Source organism: Myxocyprinus asiaticus, chromosome 3 (genome assembly GCF_019703515.2).
Source record: "Myxocyprinus asiaticus isolate MX2 ecotype Aquarium Trade chromosome 3, UBuf_Myxa_2, whole genome shotgun sequence".
NCBI lineage: Eukaryota > Metazoa > Chordata > Actinopteri > Cypriniformes > Catostomidae > Myxocyprinus > Myxocyprinus asiaticus.
Genome location: NC_059346.1, coordinates 36,596,842 through 36,620,517, shown reverse-complemented (window position 1 = coordinate 36,620,517; position 23,676 = coordinate 36,596,842). Strand labels below are relative to the sequence as shown.

The window sequence follows — 23,676 nt, the reverse complement described above, 5'->3', positions numbered from 1 at the left end:
AAATTAATCTTAGTCTGAGGATGTGTATGAGTCATATAATACACACAGTATAATTGAACCCTTTCGTACCAGAGGTAGGGAGGGAGGTTTTTATTATTTTTATTGGAAGTGCTTGGCACTTTTAGTGGGAGTAAATTGGGTAGCGGCCTACACAGGTGACTATTAAAAAAATAACAGGTTGCCTGCCTGTGATAAGGGGATCTGGCTCACCCGCCGGGTGTTGGAATAGTAAGTTCTCTAGGCAGAGAGGACTCACGAATCGATGAACGCCATGTCTAGGTTATAAAACCTCGCGAACGTGTTTTGCAAAGACCATCCTGCTGCAAAGCATATATCCTGTAGGGATATACCATTTGTGCATGCCCATGAAGAGGCCATGCCTCTAGTTGAATGCGCTTTCACGCCTATAGGGCAGCTCATGCCCTGTTATTCATAAGCGAGGGCGATCGCATCAATGATCCAGTGAGAGAGCCTTTGTTTGGAGACGGACATGCCTTTTGTGCATACTCCATAACAAACAAAGAGCTGATCTGACAGTCTAAACTGGCATGTGAGCTCCACATGCGTGTGCAGTGCACGTACGGGGCATAATAAATGCGCTAACTGCTCCTCGTCCAAATTAGGTGGTGGAGAAGAGAAAGCTTGTAAGTGCACTCTCTGAGCCCTAAGGGTGTGGAAAGCACCTTAGGCACATAGCCTTTTTTGGGTTTGATAGTGGCATTTGAAAGCCTGGGACCGAATTCCAGACATGAACTGTCAACTGACAGCGCATGTATATCGCCAACCCATTTGACTGAGGTCAGAGCCAACAGCAGTACTGTCTTTAAAGAGAGCACACGTAACTCAACGGATTCCAAAGGTTCGAACGGGGGCACCCTCAGCACGAAATTCCCATGTTGGAAGTGTAGTAGGCGAGGGGGGTTCAAGCACCTCTCTCCCCTAAGGAACTTTATGATTAGATCGTGTCTGCCTTTAGAGGATCCTCTGGGGCGTGAAATGCAGAGATGGTCGCTACATAAACCTTAAGCGTTGACGGAGTAAGACCTGTGTCCAACCGCTCTTGAAGGAATGAAAGGATCTCCGTTATGGGGCAATTCACTGGGTCTTTGCTGCATAAATCAGTATCAGAATGAGCTTTATTGCCTTTATGCTTACACATACAAGGTGACAGGAGCTTCCAGTACACAACAATATAAAACAGCAAAAAGACTTTTAAAAAATAATAAGAAATTTAATAAAAAAAAAAAATATTGAAAAGAAAATAAATTTTATATATAGAATACACAATAGACTATATATATAAATATATACACACACATACACATACATGTATAAAGAGCACCAATCCGCAAACACGCACCATTTTAGTGCATAGCGGCATCTCATAGATGGCGCTTTAGCCTGCAAAATGGTGTTTATTACAGACTGAGCCAATTCTGGCTCGTTCATTGCGCTCCGTTCAGGGGCCATATGTGTAGGTTCCACAGCTCCGACTGGGGATGCCAAATCGTGCCCTGCGCTTGAGAGAGCAGATCCCTCCTCAGCGGAATTTCCCATGGAGTGCCGCCTAATATGTCCATTTCCGTAAACCATGGTTGGTTGGGCCATTTCGGCGCAACCAACAGAACCGTTTCCTTGTCCTCTCGGACTTTGCTGATGACAGTGTGGAGACGTATTGGGGGAAACGCATATTTACGTGTCGTCGGCCACTTGTGGGCCAAGGCGTCCACTCCTAGCGGGGCTTGGGACATGGAGTACCAAAGAGGGCAGTGAGCTGTCTCTGCGGAGGCAAATAGGTCAACTTCTGCTTTGCCGAACAGTTCCCAAATCCTCATAACTATTTGAGAATGAAGTATCCATTCCCCTGCCATAGGCCCCTGGTGCGACAGCATGTCCGCTCCGCAGTTCAAACGGCCTGGGACATATGTTGCTCGCGGGGAGAGGAGATGGCGCATGCTCCACACGAGGAGGCATTGTGCCAGGCTCAACATTGGTAGTGATTGAGTGCCACTCTGGCGATTTATGTACGCTACCACTGACATGTTATCTGAACGAATCAGAACGTGATGATTCACTATGTCGGAATGGAAAGCTTTCACCGCTAAGAAGATGCCTAGCATTTCCAAGCGATGTGCTGCACTCATTTCACACCTATCCAAGTGCCGAAAGGCAGGCGTCCATCACACAGTGCGCCCAACCCGTGTTGGACACATCCGTGGTCACCATTTGTCATCTGAAAACCTGACCCAACATCACACCCTGCTGATAAAGTTTTGGAGCTGTCTATGGTGCTAGAGCAGGCAGGCATCGGCAAGTCACGGTGACGGGCATGCACTGACGCCAGGCGTGACTCGGTACATGTCATGGTGTTTGAGCCACCTCTGTAGAGGTCTCATGTGTAAAAGATCTAACAGCATGAAGGCCGCCATAAAACTCAGCATTTTCTGAAAAGATTTCAGTGGAAATGTTTTTCCCAGTTTGAACTTAGACAGGCACCTGCTCATGGAGTCGAGTCGAACCCCCAAAAAGGAGATTTATTGGCTGGGGGAAAGTGTGCTTTTCGCCCAGTTAACATTGACACCCAGGCTGTTCAAATGGTGAAGTATAATGTCCCTCGTACACAAATCTCAAGAACAGCCTGTGGCATGGTACAATTCGGATATGAAAGTACGCGTCTTTGTTATTAACATTTTTAATAATTCATAAATTAACACAAAAAATACAACAACATGTATATAATGAATCAAAAACTTTAAACCCCCACTCTATCCCCTCCCCCTACCAAACTCTCAACCCACCCTGACCCCCCCACGAACACCCCTGTGGTCAATAGAATATAGACACACACACAGAAAACTAAAGCAACAACATAACATACAATAATCAAGTATAATAATAATAAAAAATAAAATAAAAAAAACTAAACTCTAAATTACTCCCTCCACCGCCCCACCTCGAGATTCCCTCAAAAATGCACACCACTCCGGGAATGAGGGTGCTCCATCCGACTTCCAACTCCTCAAAATAACCTGTCTACCAATCATCACACCGGTCAAAACCCAGTCCTTCATGTACTTATCTACCAAATCCATGACCTCCCTATCTCCCAAAATACAGAGTCTGGGGCAGAACGAGACCTGTGTGTGGTGTGTTGGGCACTCAAAACTTTGCACCTTCAGCCAAAATTCTTGGATCTTAAGGCACCCCCAAAAAACATGGATGGTGTCTCCATCTTCAGTATGGCATTGCCAGCAGATGGGTGTGTCCTTAAGACCAAGCCTATACAATCTAGAGGGGGTCCAATAAAATCTATGTAAAATCTTAAATTGCATAAGGCGATCCCTTGCATCTCTAGATGCAGACTTAATGTTTTTTAGAATCCTTGCCCACACTCCCTCCTTCAATACCAAGTTCAAATCTTTCTCCCATAATCTTTTAAGAGAATTTAAAGATCCGTCCCCCAGACTCTGAATTAACAAGGAGTAATACACTGATGCCTCATGACCCTTCCCAAAAGCAGCAATCACCACTTCCAGAGTATCTGCCGCTCTAGGGGGGTGTATGCTACTCCCAAAAACAGAGCAGAGCAGGTGGCGCAGCTGTAAATACTTATAAAATTGAGATTTGGGAATCCCAAAATGTTGAATCAAATTTTCAAAAGATCTCAATACTCCACCCTCATACAGGTCACCAAGTGTATTAATCCCCCTCACAATCTGGATTGTGAGGTTGTTTCTGACCAACAGAAAGGGGACTTATTAATACATAGTTTAGGGTTCAGCCATATGCTTGAGGCTACGTTTAAATAAATATCAGAATTAAACACTCTGGACACTTTTGTCCATATCGAGTGCAAATGCAAAATAACGGGGTGCGACTTAACCTCTCCAGCTAGTTTAATCGAAAGGCTTTGCAGTGGCAAGATAGGGGCAAGAACTTCCCTTTCAATACAAAACCAGGGAGGAGCTCTCTCAGGCGGAAGCGACCAATGAACCAAATGTCTAAGACTGAATGCATAATAATAAAATAAAATCTTGGGTAGGCCTAACCCACCTTTGTCAATCAGCCTATGTAATTTACTGAAATTTAACCTGGGACGTTTACCATTCCAAATGAAGGACTTCACTATGCTATCAAATTGCTTAAAATAAGAGAGAGGGATATCTACAGGGAGAGATTGTAGCAGGTAGTTACATTTTGGAATGCAATTCATTTTAATAACATTAACCTTCCCAATCATCGATAAGTGTAATGAAGCCCACCTGTCCACATCATTCGAAAACCTTTTTATTAAGGGATCAAAATTAACTCTGACTAAATCAGACAAATTTGCTGGGAATAAAATTCCCAAATACTTAATTCCCTGTTTGGGCCACTGGAAGGCACCCGGCTGGAAGGCTGTTACTGGACAGAACGCTGTCAAAGCCAAAGCTTCGGATTTAGACCAATTGACTTTGTATCCTGAGAATTTGGAAAAGGAGTTAATAATTCTGTGGAGGCAAGGCATAGATCTAGTGGGGTCGGAGACGAATAATAAAATATCATCTGCGTAAAGCAGAAGCTTATGCACCACACCTCCCGCAGTCACCCCTGGAAAATCATCCTCCTTTCTTATCGCGGCTGCTAATGGTTCCAGGGCAAGACAGAACAATAATGGGGAAAGAGGGCAACCCTGCCGGGTGCCTCTATCCAGAGTAAAATAATCTGAAATTAATCCATTTGTTTGTACCGCTGCTACAGGGTGTCTATAAAGTAACTTAATCCAACCAATAAATGTATTCCCGAACCCATACCTTTCCAAAATCTTAAAAAGATAATCCCATTCTACCATATCAAACGCCTTTTCGGCATCAAGAGTGATGGCAGCAACCGGAGATTGATCATTTGCTATTGACCACATGATATTGATGAAACGCCTAATATTATCAGAAGAACTACGGCCTCGAATAAACCCCACCTGATCTATATGTATAAGTGATGTCATAACTTAATCGATTAGCCAGAATTTTTGACAACATTTTTACATCTAACTGGATCAGGGAAATTGGGCGGTAACTTTTACACTCGCTTGGATCTTTGTCCTTTTTTAGAATCAGACTGATCCAGGCTTGTGTCATGGTTGGCGGAAGCTTTCCATTCTTTAATGATTCTGTATAAACTTCTAACAAAAGTGGAGCCAGTTATGTAGCATAAGATTTGAAAAACTCAGCAGCAAAGGCGTCAGGCCCCGGAGCCTTGCCTGTAGGCAAGGCTTTAATTACCTCAACAAGCTCCTCCAAGGTTATCTCAGAATCAAGAGAATTTTTTTGCTCAGTTGTTAGTTTAGGGAGTTCTAATGGTTCTGCAAAGTTCCTAATATCTTCATCAGTGGATGAAGACGTGGAACTGTCGAGATCAAGATAGAACTCTTTAAAGGCATTATTAATATCAATAGCCGAGGTAAATATTTCACCACAAGCAGATTTCACTGAGGGAATGATAGAAAAAGACACTCTCTGCTTTATATATCTAGCCAAAAGTTTTCCTGCTTTATCCCCCGACTCAAAGTATGACTGTCTTGCCCTGAATAACCAAAACTCCACTTTCCGTGACAAAATAGTATTATATCTATATTTCAATCGGGTCAATTCTCTGAGGCCATCAGATGACATACGGCGCTTCAGCTCTGCCTCAGCACTTTTAATATTTCCTTCCAACTCCATGAGTTCTCGTGCCTTGTATTTTTTGATGAATGAGGCATACTGTATGATCCGGCCCCTAAGAACCGCCTTAAGTGCCTCCCAAGCCACGCCCACAGAGGATACTGAGGACCAGTTGGTCTCCATATAAACACTGATTTCAGTCTTTAACATTTGTTGGAAATCAGGATTTTGCAAAAGGGACACATTATGGCGCCAACTATATGATTTCTTTTTCTTTATATGTGGCATCACCTCTAAACTCACCAGAGCATGATCTGAGACTAAAATGTTTCCAATTGAGCAATCAACAACAGATGAAATGAGGGATTTGGATATAAAAAAAATTATATTCTAGAATAAATCTTATGGACTGATGAAAAAAATGTGTAGTCCCTACCAGATGTGTTAAAAAGTCTCCAAATATCTGTAAGACCAAGATTTTTACACATTCTGTGAAGCGTCAATGTTGCTCTAGGGGCTTGCACACTTTTGCTTCACTATGATCAAGGACTGAGTCCATCAAAAGATTAAAGTCTCCTCCCAATATTATATCATGAGGGATGCCAGCGGCTTGCAACATCCCTTCAAGATCTATAAAAAAGCCCTGATCATCAGCGTTAGGTGCGTAAATATTAGCCAAAATCAATCTATGCCCGTGAATTTCAACTAACACATTAATTACTCTTCCTAATTTATCTTTAATCTGTTTGAGGCATTTGAATTGTAGATGTTTATTTACCAATATAATGACTCCCTTGCTCTTACTTGAGCCAGTACTAAAGAAAACATGTCCACCCGATATTTTCCCAAATTTTTCAGCTTCCTGCGGGGAAAGATGTGTTTCTTGAAGAAACACTATATCATATTTCTTACGTTTAAGAAAAGTAATAACCTTCCTTCTTTTTATGGGGTGCCCCAACCCATTCACATTCCATGTGGAGAGAGATAGTACACTCATATTAACATTTGACATTTTGATATTGTAGAAAAAATAAATTGTGTGTCAAAAAGAAAATTATACAGACCACATTCCCCATTAGTGAAACAATCAACCCCCGAACAAAACAAACAGAAAAAAGAAAAACATGCACATTAACCCTGCGCACGACAGCGCCAACCGGCGACAATCCCTCCAAACTCAAAAGGTCCATGAACGCCCTCAAGTCCCCACGACAACTTTGCCATCGGATTGCTCAATTTTGCCTCACAAATTTGTGAGGCAAAATTACATAACAGAAAATAATTTGTGAAATAAACCCAGTCAATAGGAAGAATGAACACAAAGAATGTGTAGATTCATTCACAGAACTGTCTCAAAGGTGTGATCTTCCACAAAACAAATTCCAGCTGATACAAAACCATTCAGATTCCTCAGACAGACAAACGAATGTTCAGTGAGCCAGCTGTTATGAGTTCAGCAGATGACGTAATCATTCCTAAGTCTCATAAAAAAAAACTCAACAAAACAAACTACAGCCAGCAGGAGGAATAAGTACGAAGAACAAACAGATTAATTCACAGCTGTTCCAAAGGAGTGTTATTCAATAGAACAAGCTCCAGCTGCTAGGCGGAACCAATACAAAAAGAAACAAAACCGGCATCCCGGTTCCCCGGATGATCGAGTCATTTCACTCGGAGGCTGCATAAACGTATATACCATGACTTACATACTCCGTCGACTCCATAAAAGACATCCTTTGTGTGAGCATGTAGATATTTTGCGGTCATCCGTAGTGTCTACTCTCAAACTGGCCGGGAACTTCAATGCAAAAGTTTCTTTAAGGAAAAGTGTTACTCACAAAACAAGCTCCAGCCGCTCGGCGGAGCCAACGCAAAAAACCCAAAATGTCGCCAAGCTTCCTCAAGAGTTAGGTACAGCGAGTCAGGCCCACTCACATGAGAAACATCCAATGGTTCACTCAGTCATTGATTCTATAAAAGATATTGCCAGATTTGGACATGTAAATACTTTGCGACCGACCTTCGTTTCTATTCTCAGTTTGGCAGGAAACATTAGAGCAAACAAGATCTTTTTCTGATGTAAGAGTTTCTTACATTCCTTGAACCGATCGCGTTTCTCTCGTCGAACTCGCAAAGTCTGGGAACAAGAAAATATTATGGTTCTTTTTAAGCTTCCCTTTGCTCCTCGCCTGGCGCAACACATTTATCGGATGATCTCAGAAATCTGGCCAGAATCGACCTGGGCCTGTCTCCCTCAGCAGATCTGTGAGCTGGCACTCTGTGAGCTCGCTCGATTTCCAGCTTGTGGCCTGTTATGTCGAGCAAACTCGGGAAAAACTCGTCTAGGAATTTCACCATATCTCTGCCCTCCTCATGCTCAGGAATTCCAAAAATATGAACATTATTTCTGCGGCTTCTATTCTCAAGATCTTCAAGCTTTTCAAGGAGATGTTCCAAATCAACTTTGGTCGCGGGCGGATTAGCGGTTAATTCCCTCTCCGAAGATTCCAGAAAATCGATTCGTTTTTCAACATCAGACACTCTTGTACCTAACTCGGAGAATTTTATTTCCATCGCCATGATCGATCGACGTATTACAGCGAGATCCTCCAAGTCGGCAAGAATCTTCGTCAACATCACCCAAACACTGGGGACAACTGACGCTGGATCTCCTCTCCCGCCGCGCCATCTAAATCGAGTCCCCGGTCTGTAGGCCTGTCGGGGCTTTCATCCTGAACACGTAAGTGTCTTTTAATGTCTCCAGAGCCCGAGGATTTTGACTTCTTTTCCATGTTTTGCAATAAAGGGCAAATGTGTAACTGGGTGTATCAAATTTCACCAGACTATAATATGAAAATAATAGAAAATTCAGCAAAGTGCGCAGAACTCGTCGCTCACACGTCTGCTCCTTGCATGGCGTCACGTGACCCCTCGAAAGTACGCATCTTTTAGATCTATTGACGCAAACCAGTCCCTTGGGCGGATGTGCGATAAGATCTGTGTCTGAGTTAACATCTTGAATGAAAGTTTTGCCAGCGTCCGATTCAAGCGTCTCAGATCTAGGATCGGCTGAAGACCGCCGTCTTTCTTCGGAAAGAAAGGATAGTAGTTTTAAAACCCTTTGCGGCCGTGGCAGCTCGGAACAACCACTATCGCATCTTTTGCTAGGAGATTGTGAATTTCTGCACGTAATACAGGCACGTCCCGTTATGGAACTGCCGAGGATAAAACACTGTTGAAGCGAGGCGGTCTGCATGCGAATTGGATCGCATACCTGTGTTCGATACTTTTTAGAACCCAATCTGACATGCCCGTGAGCGCCCACCACACGTTCACATAACAGGATAACGGGCGCTTTATATTTGATACTAATTGATAACGCGCCACTCACCATTGGGAAGCGGTTGTGCGCAGTGTGTGAAACGGGTAACCAAGGCAAATTCTCTAGAATGGCTTGATCCAAAGATAATAAGTACACAAAGTTATGGTTTATGAGTATGCAAACATGCAAATATATACAAATGCAATTAGCACAAACCATTTTCTACGGGAATTAACATATAAATCCCTGCCCTGTGAAACATGCAATGAAGAGAGAGAATTGTTTGTATGTGATCATTTTGAACAGAATTAAATTTTGATGAGAAAATAACGGCTGTGACATTCTCTCTGTGCACGGTATGGGGAACGACCCCATTGCCTTTCTCACAAGGAGATTTACTACCTCGGAGTGCAGAATGGGCATGTCCTGCACTGTAACGTGGAGGATAGAACGCTGTTGAAGCGAGGTGGCTGCATCGCGAACTGGAATGTATAACCACACACACAGTTTTTTTTTTTGTTTTTTTGTTTTTTACATACTGAGAAATGCTCGGTAACGTGCGCCAAGCGACCACGCAATGCGCGGGTGGGTGCCGAGTTTTGTTCGTGTGTTGAGGGGAGCTGCCGTTTATAAGACGGGAGCATTTTGTGTGGAGTGTGGGTTGATTTGTCTCTTGAGATGCCCGGAAGCGCATCACGTGTTCGCGAAACGCACAAACGAGCTTCTTACTCAGAGCGTGTCACGCATCCGTGTACAGCGCTAATAGTGTAAAGGCTCGAGCACGCAAACAATAGACACCAATCTCCCGCGAGTGAGTTTGATTGGAGATGAAGAAAGAGCTTTTTCAGCCTTCAGCGTGTGTCGAGCAGCCACTACGAGGTACGCGCACTGTTCAAGCAATACATAGGAAGCGGCAGACGGTGTGCAGGAATCATTCATTCAGACGAGAATTTTCCGGCTCGACAGGAGGCAAAAAGACGTGCTCCTCGATGATAGTGGGTGGAGGGGCTGCAGCATCTTCCATGGACCATTCTTCCGAGGCTGCGAGGGACACTTATCATTATCATCATCAGACTCGCCGAATACGACAACACCGTGCTCATTCATAGAGGGCTGGAGGTCGTCACGTGCGTACTGCACTGGCAAAGACGCTGCGTGGGAAGATCAAGGGGCTCGTGGAGCTTGCGCCGGTGCGAGATACTCCTCGGTTTCTTCCATCTCTACCTCGCGGCCCCGCCATGCTTCCTCATGTGGTCCCTCGAGACTTAACACAGGAAGCGGTTGGAAGGGAGCGTGAGGTGGAATCGTCCCTCAGAACGAGGGCGACCCTAGAGCGGAGCATCTTGAGACTCATGTCCTCACAGTGAGGGCAGTCTGTCCCCATGAGTGCTGCTTTGTCGTGGGCGGCCCAGAGAGCGAACGCAGCTCTCATGTTGGTCTGACGGAGTGATGTGTCGCTCACAGGAACACTTGCGATATGATATCTTTAAAAAGACGCGTACACACAAGCGGCTGTTTTATGAGTTTTTTACATCACTTGGACGGAATATTACAATATATATACACTGGCGGCCAAAAGTTTGGAATAATGCACAGATTTTACTCTTATGGAAAGAAATTGGTACTTTTATTCACCAAAGTGGCATTCAACTGATCACAATGTATAGTCAGGACATTAATAACTTGAAAAATTACAATTAGAATTTTTTTTTCAGAACTTCTTAAACTACAAAGAGTTCTCATCAAAAAATCCTCCAAGTGCAGCAATGACAGCTTTGCAGATCAGTTTGTCCAGATACTCAGGTGACATTTCACCCCACACCTCCTGTAGCACTTGCCATAGATGTGGCTGTCTTGTGCACTTCTCACGCACCTTACAGTCTTGATGATCCCACAAAATGGGGTTAAGATCCATAATACTCTTTTCCAATTATCTGATGTCCAATATCTGTGTTTCTTTGCCCACTTTAACCTTATCTTTTTGATTTTCTGTTTCAAAAGTGGCTTTTTCTTTGCAATTCTTTCCATAAGGTCTGCACCCCTGAGTCTTCTCGTTACTGTTGTACATGAAACTGGTGTTGAGTGGGTAGAATTCAATGAAGCTGTCTGCTGAGGACGTGTGAGGCATCTATTTCTCAAACTAGAGACTCTGATGTACTTATCCTCTTGTTTAGTTGTACATCTGGGCCTTCCACATCCAGGGCTCCAGACTGCGACTAAAATGGTCGTAAATGTGACCAAAAATTATTTATTGCGACTATAATTTAAAATTTGTTGTGTGCATTCATATGAGGTTTCGTCAGATATCATCTTGTGAGTTATTGAATACATCTTTAGAGCGCCAGTGTGTCTCGTGCCTCTTTTCACCCGTTCTGTTTCTGACGAGCTCGCTGCACCGCATGCAACAACAAACCGAGCGTGAGAGAGTCGTGACCACATTACTCTTTTGAACCGGATATTTTTTATGAATCACCCGAAATGAACTGAGGGTTTTAACTCAGGAGCTCAGGCATTTCAAAATAAGAGTCCCATGTGTATTTCGGGCTTCTTTATAATTAAAAGTCCCTTATTGTGTATCAATTTTTTTCTCCTGGTAATTATTGATTGGGATTGGAGTAGCGCAATAAACTGCATCTGGGATTTCATTCGGTTTGCACTCTTGTAGTCTCTGTGCCTGGGCCATCTGGTAACAGTAAAAGACTAAGGCAATAGGCCTTATTCACGCTAGTGCCATCTTTGATTTTTAATGGGAATGACAACGAGTCTGTGAGAGATAGACTTCCCATCTCTTCAGTGGCATGAATGGTGTAAAGCCGTATAAAGCTCCTAGATCACATCTGATTTTCCACAACTCATGTTGTCTGTAGTTCTTTGTATACAGAATGTTCTTGGACAGATATTTTATCAATGTTTTGTCCGCGGAATGATCCAAAGACACTTTAAACTGCAGTACAGCCCATTGAAGAGATGGTAAGTCTATCCCTCACAGCCTCATTGTTATTCCAGTTAAAAATCAAAGATGGTGCTAGCGTGAATAAGGTCTATACTAAAAAAAAAAAAAATATATAATAAATATATATATATATATATATATACACACAAACACAGTGCCTTACAAAAGTATTCAGACCCCTGACCAATTATCTCATAATACTGAATTACAAATGGTGCAATGAAATTTAATTCTGTTTGATATTTTATTTTAAAACACTGGAACTCAAAATCAATTATTGTTAGGTGATATTGGTTTTCTGTTGGAAAAAAATAAAAATTATATATATATATATATATATATATATATATATATATATATATATATATATATATATATATATATATATATATATATATATAAAAACTGAAATATCTTGCTTGCATAAGTATTCAACCCCTGTGCTGTGGAAGCTGCCAGGTTACACCGATGACAGAAATTGCCCTAACGAGGACACAGTTACTTTACGATTGGCATCCACCTGTGAATCATTAAAGTTGCAATCACATTTTCTGAAAAAAAAAAAAAAAAAAAAAACATTGTTGAAGGATCATTGGTCAGGATGTGAATCTGAAGAAAAATGAAGACCAAAGAGCATTCCACAGAAGTTAGAATAAAGTAATAAAAATGCATAGATTAGGGAAAGGGTACAAAATAATATCCAAATGTTTGGATATTCCAGTGAGCACAGCTGGATTAATAATCAGGAAGTAGAAGCTGCACCACACCACCCAGGCACTGCCAAGAAAAGGCTGTCCCTCAAAACTCAGCACTCTAACAAAAAGGAGACTTGTGAGAGAAGCCACAGAGAGGCTAACAATCACTTTGAAGGAGCTACAGAGTTCAGTGGCTGGGAGTGGGGTAATGATGCACCAGTCAACCATATCAAGAGCACTGCATAACGCTGGCCTGTATGGGAGGGTGGCAAAAAGAAGCCGTTACTCAAAAAGTACCATCTGAAAGCACATCTCGAGTTTGCCAGAGAGCATGTGAGTGACTCAGCTGCAATGTGGGAGAAGGATTTGTGGTCTGATGAGACCAAGATAGAGCTTTTTGGCCAAAACTCAAAGTGCTATGTGTGGCACAAACCTAACACTTCCTATGCCTCAAGACACACCATCCCTACAGTGAAGTATGGTGGTGGCAGCATCATGCTGTGGGGATGCTTCTCATCAGCAGGGACTGGGCATCTTGTTAGAATTGAAGGAAGAATGGATGGAGCAATATATAGGGAAATACTGCAAGAGAACCTGCTTCAGTCCCCTAAAAAACTGAAGCTTGGGAGGAAATGCACCTTTCAGCATGACAATAATCCCAAGCACAAGGCCAAAGCAACATTGGAGTGGCTCAAGAACCAAAAGATAAATGTCCTACAGTGGCCCAGTCAAAGTCCTGATCTCAATCCTATTGAGAATCTGTGGCACTGTATGAAAATTGCAGTCCACCAGTGTCGCCCAAACAACCTGAACCTGGAGCAAATCTGCCAAGAAGAATGGGCCAAAATCACTTCGTCACTGTGTGCAAAGCTGGTACATATGTACTCCAAAAGACTTAAAGCAGTTACTGCAGCAAAAGGTGGCTCGACCCAGTATTAAAATGTGGGGGTTGAATACTTATGCAAGCAAGATATTTCAGTTTTTTATTTTTCATAAAAATATTTCCCAACAAAAAAACAATGTCACCTTAATCACACAATAATTGATTTTGAGTTTCAGTGTTTTAAAATAAAATATCAATCAGAATGAAATTTCAGTGTACCATTTGCAAATCAGTAATATGAGAGAATTGATCAGGGGTCTGAGTACTTTTGCAAGGCACTGTATATGAGATAAAGCTTTTGACATTTAGGACAGTTGAGGGACTTGTACACAACTGTTACACAAGGTGCAAACATTCATTGATGCTCAAGAAGACAACAAACTACTATATGCACACTATACTTTATATAATTATCTGTAATGTAGATTGTGAAGAGCAGTATTAAATAAAATAAATTATTTTATCTCTTATATTTGTATAAATTATGAAAGGGGTGTGAACATTTGAGACAAAAGGGAGTGCAAACTCAGCTCAACTATATATTGTATACTGTTTATTAAATCTCCGATTAATGAGTTATCAGCTGTCTTCCTTCTGCTTTCTGTCTTGTTTCTGAACAGCAATCTAAATCGAGCAATTCTGTGATTTGGTAACTAAAAACAGCCATTTGGCTCCTCGATGTTTCAGTTTAGGAGCCAATATCTCCTAAGTAATTTTTTTAGTCTTGCACATCTCTTTCTGTCCTTGTTAGAGCCAGCTGTCCTTTGTCTTTGAAGACTGTAGTGTACACCTTTGCATGAAATCTTCATTTTTTTTTTTGTCAATTTCAAGCATTGTATAGCCTTCATTCCTCAAAACAATGATTGACTGACAAGTTTCTAGAGAAAGCTGTTTCTTTTTTTGCCATTTTTGATCTAATATTGACCTTAAGACATGCCAGTCTATTGCATATTGTGACCATTCAAAAACAAACACAAACACAATGTTAAGCTTCATTTAACGAACCAAATAGCTTATATAACTGTTTGATATAATGACGTGATTTTCTAGTACCAAATTAGCAATTTAGCTTGATTACTCAAGGATAAGGTGGTGGAGTGATGGCTGCTGGAAATTGGGCCTGTCTAGATTTGATCAAAAATGATTTTTTCAGTTAGTGATGGTGCTGTTTTTTACATCAGTAATGTCCTGACTATACTTTGTGATCAGCTGAATGCCATTTTGGTGAATTAAAGTAATTCAAACACCACTGTCAATCATAAGATTGCCGTTATGATACAAAGGCTTCAACTAGGTTGTGGAAAAGGAATTTCCCCAAAGCGTTCAGCAATGTCTCGTGAACTGAATCGATAGGGAACGACATTATGGGAAGTCATCTCCCATATGAGAAGTCGCATGTCGGCTCTCTGTGTCACTGTTTAGAATGACATGAGCGAGGCTGCCGACCAGTTCGCTTTTATTAGGTTAACTTGAGGACATAAGCTTAGATATGCATGTTTCCCATTACTTTACAGATAGAAAACAAGTATTTCCCCTACTGGCCTACTTCTCAGGCGAATGCATTTCATTACAGATTAGAAGTAGCGCACGCTCACGAGCACGGTGAAGAGGGGAAAGTTAGGCCACTGTCCCAACCTTGACATTTTCAAGAGGTTGCATGTATAAAAACCGTCATGGAAAACATGGCATTTTTGTAAGTATGTTACTCTAGAGCATGTGGCGCTACCATGTAATGAATAAGATTACTGTTCTTATTGTGATGTAAAGATACTTGGTCAGTTTGATTCCTACAGCTGAGAGGCATGGGAGAAAATGTAATTCTTGTGTACACAGAACTGAGATTCACAACAAATATATATATATATATATATATATATATATATATATATATATATATATATATATATATATATATATATATATTATTTTTGGTAAAAAAAGATGCACAACAGAGCTTTACAGTATTAATGAAAACATTAAATGAAAACAATCTGATTACCTGAGGCAAAAGGCTGCCATGGCTGAATCACAACATGCTGATATTCAGTACACTTGCTTATGTGATATTGCTTACAAACAATAATACTAGTAATATAACCATTTAATATATTATATTATATATTATATGATATTATATTATATCATATTTAATATATTATTGTTACTATGAGTATTACTGCAACTGCTTTGAATATTACACTTTTATACAGTAGTAATTTTTTTCTGTCGTAATGTCTTCAATTTCACGCATCCAGTTAAATAAAGCTCTCATTTCAGCTGAACTTTTATTTTGAAAGATCTTTAAAGTTCTTCCTGTTTGTGAAGAGTTTGTTATATCAAGCTTCACATGACTCGCGAGCTGAAATCTCCGAGCTGCAACGGAGAAAGAGTTCATTTGAGAGTTCACAGCCATTTATACACTCAACACACTGATCTTTGGCTCTGCAGATGGATACTATTGGACACACTGCATAAACATCAAGCATTAGTAGTGTGTGTTGCGTTTGTGTGTGTGTTCTTGTGCGTGCCTGTGTGTGTGTGTGTGTGTGTGTGTGTGTGTTCATTGCGTGCCTGTGTGTGTGAAGGAGATGACAGGGCAGAGAGGCGCCTCTTATCCATACTGTGTCATGCAGCACATGTGACTGTATATTATTTCATTAAATGACATCCTTCTGCTGTTTAATGATCACACTTGGCCATATAGAGGCTTTTGTATTATTATTTTCAAATGGTCTTTCATTTGATCTCAAAACTATTACATTTTGCTAATGGCAGCATACTTTAATATGGTACAGAAATGAACAACAAGATGATATTGTATCATTGTTTTATTTTTTTATTTTCTCCCCAATTTGGAATGCCCAATGTGCTCTTAGTCCTCGTGGTGGCGTAGTGACTCTGGGTGGCAGTGGATGAATCTCAGTTGCCTCCATGTCTGAGACAGTCAATCCACGCATCTTATCAAATGGCTTGTTGAACGCGTTACCGTGGAGACATAGCACATGTGGAGGCTTCACGCTATTCTCCACGGCATCCACGCATAACTCGCCTTGCACCCTACAGAGAGCGAGAACCACATTATAGCGACCACGAGGAGGTTACCCCATGTGACTTTACCCTCCCTAGCAACCGGGCTAATTTGGTTGCTTTATGAGACCTGGCTGGAGTCACTCGGCATGCCCTGGATTCGAACTCACAACTCCAGGGGTGGTAGTCAGTGTCTTTACTCACTGAGCTAGCCAGGCCCCCAATATTGTACCGTTTAAAATTTTTTGTTATCATGATATTTCATTAGTACCGGTATACTGCACAATCCTAAATGCAGCATTTGTTTTGTAGTCTTGCTGCTGAAAAAGTGCTGTCATTCACAGCCCTTATTCTATAAATTATCGGCATTGACTGGAATACCTTGGTAGTTTGTATCTAAATCATGTGCACTTATTCTTGTTTTACCTTCTCATTGATTTTGATTTCTTCCTAAATGCACAGGGCTGTAGCCATGAATTCTGGGCCTCGATTGTTGTGGGCCACTGGAATGTTTTCCACCCTTCATCCCAGTAGCTACGGAACTGTAAATGTGTAGATGAACTTCTTACATTTATCTCTGCATTATGACTATGAAATAAAACAGATCAGGGTCTCTTGTATGGTCGCGTATGGTCATGCGTCACGTGGAGGAGTCGTCAGGAAGCGCGTCATTGTTTACAAGAGAAACTTGTGCCATTCACAAACCAAAACAGTCCAAAACTATTTCAAAACAATATAAAATAAAAAAGAATTTCCAAATAATAATAATAAAAAAAAACCCAATGTAAACAATGACCCACTTCCTGACTCCTCCTCCACGTGACGCGTGACCTTACCAATGAGCATACATCATCCCTCTCATGAGTGCACGTCACAGAGATGTACGGAAGTGAACATTTGTAGTTAAAAAGTATATAAGTATTGTTTTGTTTCTCAAAATAATCAATCGTTTGCATTCAGAAGAACTTTATTTGTCAACTGGAGTCATGTGGATTATTTTGATGCACCCTAAATATGCATTTTGGTCTGTCAAAAAATGGAGTACATTCACTTGCATTGTTTAGAGGAGGAGGCCTGAAATGAAATCCTAAAAGTCTTAAATTCTGTTTTGATGAAGAAAGAAACAGATACATCTTGGATGGCCTGAGGGTGAGTAAATTATCAGCTAATTTTCATTTTTGGGTGAACTATTCCTTTAAGTTTTGAGTTCTGGAATTTACAGTATATTTTTATAGTAGAATGACCTCTTTCTTGATGTGTCAAAATATCAAGGAAAATTTGATTACTCATGACATAACCCCTTTAAATTGTGTGATATATCGGCCACCCTGCTCTGTATATTGGCTTCGGCCATTAAAAAACTCATTTTGGTCAACCTCTAGTCTCTAATACTCTCTTCTAAAACAATCTTGCATGTTTAAGGTATAATGACAGTGGCTATGAATCAGATCGTCTCGGTAAAATGTTCATTCAGCCTATGTGTTTGTTGTTCAGAAACTTCACAAGCTTCTTTGCACAATAAATTGCATAAAGCATATTATTATCTGTCACTCTCTGTTATTACAGCTCTGGGTATATGCAATTATATGTGCAATCAATAGCTCCTCTGGTGTCATGATTTTCTTGCTTATGAGAGTGTGAGACTTTTTTAGGAGGACACTTCCTTGTCTTTGTGTGCGTTTGAGTTATAGTTTCTGTTATTATCAAGTTTATCTGTCATGGGGGCCTGGGTAGTTCAGTGAGTAGACGCTGACTACCACCCCTGGAGTCGTGAGTTTGAATCCAGCCAGGTCTTCTAAGCAACCAAATTGGCCCAGTTGCTAGGGAGGGTAGAGTCACATGGGGTAACCTCCTCGTGGTCGCCATAATGTGGTTCTCGCTCTCTGTGGGGCGCGTGGCGAGTTGTGCGTTGATGCTGCAGAGAATAGCGTGAAGCCTCCACATGTGCTATGTATCCGTGGTAATGCGCTCAACAAGCCATGTGATAAGATGCGTGGATTGACTGTCTCAGACGTGGAGGCAACTTAGATTCATCCTCTGCCACCCAGATTGAGGCGAGTCACTACGCCACCACAAGGACTTAGAGCACATTGGGAATTGGGCATTCCAAATTGAGGAGAAAAGGGGAGGAAAAAAAAAAGTTTATCAGTCATGCTTTTTCTTTTCTTCCCTACAGAGGACGCAACAATGCCAAAGGACCCTCCATGGCAGTGAGTTAAACATTTATTTCAGTATCCTTTTTGTTATAACAGGGACCTTTTGAACCAATTCACATTTAAGATTTAGTTCATTTTTATCTCCAAACATTCCTTGGTTTAAATGGAGGCCAATTTTTTTAGATAGCTCCTTTTCAGCTAAAAATAATCTTCGTTTTTTTCATTTGTCTTTAAGGTGACCTTCAGTGGAGTTTATGCAAACATGAGGATGGTTCATGTTTTGACCTCAGTTGTGGTAAGTCCAAATTGGCAAGACTGAAGATATTAAATGCATCTTTATTCATATAGTTTCTGTCAGTTTTCAATTAGTTACATGGATGGGTAATAAATTACAGACTGTTCTGATTCTTGTATTTCTATTCTTGTATTTCACCCCACAACAGGGAACCAAATGTGAACTTAAGGTCAAAAATGGCCTAATCTATGAAGGAGTTTTTAAAACCTATGGCCCAGAGGTGAGGAGAAGACTTTACGTGGCTCTAATCTCATGCATTTAAATCATCACTGTGCAGCTTTAGTAAAAATGAGAAGTCACAGAAGTGAAGAGGTCAAAAGTTTAAATAGCCGCATTGATTAAATACCAGAACAAACAAGCTACATTTCTGGAAAAGAGTCATGTGAATCACAGTTTATTCAAAGTTTAAAGATTTTGATCAACGCTAGAATAGTAATAGAGCTTTTTTGCATTGCACATAGTGTCAAATTTACCCTAAATCTTTCTAAAAGGCTTAAATGCAAATTTTTATGACTTTTGTTTTCTCATTTTATTGTTTGGCTATCTTCATATGCAGTGTGACATTGTCCTGGATGCAGCACACAGAAAGGGTGTAGATCCTAGCATTGGGCCTCGCCGTGAGGATATTGTAGAGAGCATTATATTCAAATCCTCAGATGTAGTGGTGGTGCATTTTAAAGATGTGGACTTCAACTATGGCAAGAAAGGTGAGACCTGCACTATTCTCTTATCAAAGTAATGTTTTTCCCACTTCCTGTTTAGTGGTTACTTTGAAGGTTTTAAACTGTGAAAAAATAAATCAAATGTGTTTTACTAGCAGTTCATATTTTATCAGTCAATTATAATATCAAAATAACTGGAGAATAGATCAGTTAACTGTCATCAAAGCAAACTCGATTTATTCAAAGGCTTGTATTTATTGCTAGGTATTAAAAAGATTGTGCGGTCTGACTTGAAAATGCTACGAATTCAAAGTTTTCGCAAAGGCGTATTGTTTTGTTAGACTGAGAAGTCAAGATGTTATTTATTACTGAGGAGGAGCCATCTAATGTGTTTTGCTGCAGAATGGTTGATGCATTCTCCTTTCACTTGTTGCACATTTAAGCCCTGATATAGAGGTCCAATGTGAATAGATTGTGTTCGTAAACATTTTATACCCCATTATATGCTCCTAAAGCAAACATTTTACATGCACAATGTATTTTATTAGCCAGTGGATAAGTTAAGTACAAAGAACAGAACAAAAGTGCTTGTGCAACTGCTTTTTTCCCCCTCCTATGAACTCCTGACTGGAAACCTTGATAATGTAACCCTAAAACGTGCAACCCACTGTTCATAGCCCTTAGTTGCTTACGTTTTTTCAGGAATTCCTTTTTAGTTGAATTAAAGGTGCTGTAAGCAATTTTTTACATGGAAAGGTATGTGAAAAATGTTCCTACTCCTTGAAAGATATTCATAAAATAAGTGTAGTGAGATATCTCACTGGACTCTGTGACAGCTCTAGTTTCTGTAAATGGCAAGCAAAAATGTGTCCGCAGGCCACGGTCAATGACGCTTTCTGCCTGTCAATCATTTTGAGTGTTCTCATAGTATTGTAGTTTCAGCGAATTATTGAGACTTAATGCCATTTTTTTTATGCCATGTTGTTCATAACAGTTGTCAGTTATTGGTGCTATTTTGCTGCTGTTGTTTTTGACAACTGTTTCTGCACGATTTTGTTCTCAGTAAAGCTCATTTGGTATTAAGGCTGGGCGATAGGATGATGTTATCGGATATTGACGATGTCTTTCAAAGATCGCGATGCCTATTGCGACACTCATTGACAGATGATGATCGACAATATCAGGAAATGGCAAAACCATGGATCTGGGAAGTCGGCAAATATATTAAACAGTAGCCCAGGGTGTGATATAGCACTTTCTTTTCATTAGGCAGCATTAACTGTATTACCAAAATTCAGTACAAACACACATTCAATAAGAACACACATTTGGCAGCATTATTTTGGGAACACAAGGGAATTTATTAGGCTTATTTATTATGATTATTATTGTCTTTACATTTATGATTGTCTTTAGTTCTTAATCTGTAGGCTATTAGTAATTTTCCACCTGTTGTCATTGACGGATGCTTGCGTGATGGCAAATGGGGTTGTTGGAGACGGTATATGTTTGGGAAGGTGTTAAATAAGATTTTTTTGATCGGTTATTTTATTGCTTTTTTCGTTTAGTTTAAAGTGCAATTTGAATTTAGAAATATCTTTTGTTTATGTTTTTCGTGTTTCAAAAAATTAATTACACTTTTAAAGCAAAATCAATAAAGCAAAAATATTCACCAACCCTCGACAGTGGGGTTGACAATATAATTGTATATCGCAATAAGCCGATTATTGATAAAATAATTTTTACATATTGCCTAGCCCTTTTCAGTGCAGGGTTTTGGAAAGAGGGGGGTGGGGGGTGGGGGGTAGCTAATCCAGCGGTACAGCTTGTGGAAATATTAGAATGGCTAAAATTGCTTACAGCACCTTTAATGAAGAACAATAAATGTATCACTTTTCTTATTGCCCAGTTCAGTGGAATCATTCAGAAGGTTTGCATATACAGATCCTCTGAAGATTACAGTCATATGCTTTTATTTTAGAGCCTATTACTTTTATAATGAGAAATGAATGACGTGCATAATGGCACTTAAGTTCACCTGTTATCCAGAGACACACTAACATCATGGGAATTGCAGAGGTGATTAGGGGGTCACTCATGATGGGCTGCTTGTTGTAAAGCCTGTTATAGTTGAGTTACAGATTCGCAGTGATGAGAGGATATGGTGTTTTTGCTGTTTGTTGCATAAGCCAAATCGGTCCAATATCAAGTCTAATCCAACTGTTTACACACACAAAGCAACCTTGATAAACTTCATTTATAAGGCCTGCTGTTGTCCATTAATAATTATTACTTTTTGTTTACTTGAATTAATGAATAAATAAGAAGTTAATACCAAGTAAGCGTTTCAGGTAAAAATTGTGCAGTTTGTATATTCTTTCTCTACCAACAAATTTAGTTCCTATATTTATTTTTCTGTCAATCAAAAATTGTAACAAAAGAAGCCAAATCAAATCACCAAATCCAAAATAAGCAAAGCAAATCACCCATTATTAAATATTTATAATGCTACTACATACTGCATTCAGGAATGGAGAAATAATAATTTCAGACATATTCTTGTGTGAAAGCTTCACAATCTGTGACAGTTATCAAGTCCCAGTGATATAAAATGGAATAACCTTACCATAATGCATGAAAAATATTGTATTTGTCCTTTTGGTAAGAACTGTATTTGCAGGTTACATACTTTAAAAATAAATAAATAAATAAATGTACCCATTTTTGTAAAGTCCAACCCTGGCAGCCTTTCTTTGTCCTAGTAAGTTTGAATTGTTGAATCTGGTCAATTACTCTTTCAAACTGACATGTTCTTTATTCTGTCTCTTTTCTCTTAAATGGATCCAGTCTCATCGGATGCAGGTAATGCAACTTTTTTTCCCCCACAGTTTATTTTTGTGCAAAATATTTTTTTTAGTTGCTTGCAGCATTCTTTGAGTAGGTGAGTATTACACTGGGATGCAAACTACTTGCCTTTTAGCTTAAGTCACTTTTTAGAAAGCTAATTTGGCCAAATAGTTCTGTAAAATGTTCTACTATTTCCTTATTAAAATAACTTGAAAGGGTTACTTAAAGTTTAAACACTTCAAAAAAAAGCTTTAGATACAACAAACAGATCAAAAGAAAGTATACATCTGGAACACTTGCTATGACTTTCTCACCTTTTTCACCGCTCATGAGTTTGCATCTGCAACAACTGATCTAGTCCAAGTTTATTTATTCTATTTTTTTATGAAAGTTGTGAGTTATACTTCACCCCAGTCAGTATGAGGAAACTTGTGCAATGTTCTGACTATGGCTACAAAGTTTAAAGGGATAGTTCACCCAAAAATGAAAATTCTCTCATCACTTACTCCACATCTGGGATGGCATAAAGGTTATTACTTTAATAGGGCTGCCCCCTGATAGTCGACCAAATGTTAGTCGATGAGAAGAGTTTTGGTCAACCAAGTTATGACTGGTCGGTTGGTCGCAGAAAAAAACTCCACATAAAAATGAGGAAACAGGTGTTAGTGCTGGTTGGATGCTAGGTGGTACTATGGGGTAATTTTCATTAAGCAGGGTTAGGGTTAAGCCTACACAATAAAGCGCAATTTTAAAGTGCAATTAAAATGTGTGGTGTTCAGCTTTTTGAAAGATGGTTTTACAACAGTTGTCAACATCTTCCTGGCAAAGAACCTAATTAATCTGTGCATTCTCTACTGTACAGGTATTTTGTTATCCGGGAAAATACATCATGTGTGTGAATAAATTTGTTTTGTTCCCTCCTTCACGATATATATATATATATATATATATATATATATATATATATATATATATATATATATACAGGTGCATCTCAATAAATTAGAATGTCGTGGAAAAGTTCATTTATTTCAGTAATTCAACTCAAATTGTGAAACTCGTGTATTAAATAAATTCAATGACCACAGACTGAAGTAGTTTAAGTCTTTGGTTCTTTTAATTGTGATGATTTTGGCTCACATTTAACAAAAACCCACCAATTCACTATCTCAACAAATTAGAATATGGTGACAT

The 23,676-nt window shown here is 39.9% G+C and overlaps 1 protein-coding gene across 5 annotated transcripts in view; it reads left to right on the top strand.

Moving 5' to 3' along the window:
* LOC127427416 (ataxin-2-like) overlaps positions 1-23,676 on the top strand; it is a 54,729-nt gene that overhangs the window by 2,427 nt on the left and 28,626 nt on the right. For all 5 annotated transcript variants that reach the window (XM_051675030.1, XM_051675040.1, XM_051675024.1 and 2 more), the window contains exons 2-6: positions 18,699-18,732; positions 18,914-18,973; positions 19,122-19,193; positions 19,530-19,680; positions 22,483-22,497. In XM_051675030.1, coding sequence (XP_051530990.1) covers positions 18,699-18,732; positions 18,914-18,973; positions 19,122-19,193; positions 19,530-19,680; positions 22,483-22,497 — 332 coding nt within the window. The remainder of the gene's footprint in view (positions 1-18,698; positions 18,733-18,913; positions 18,974-19,121; positions 19,194-19,529; positions 19,681-22,482; positions 22,498-23,676) is intronic.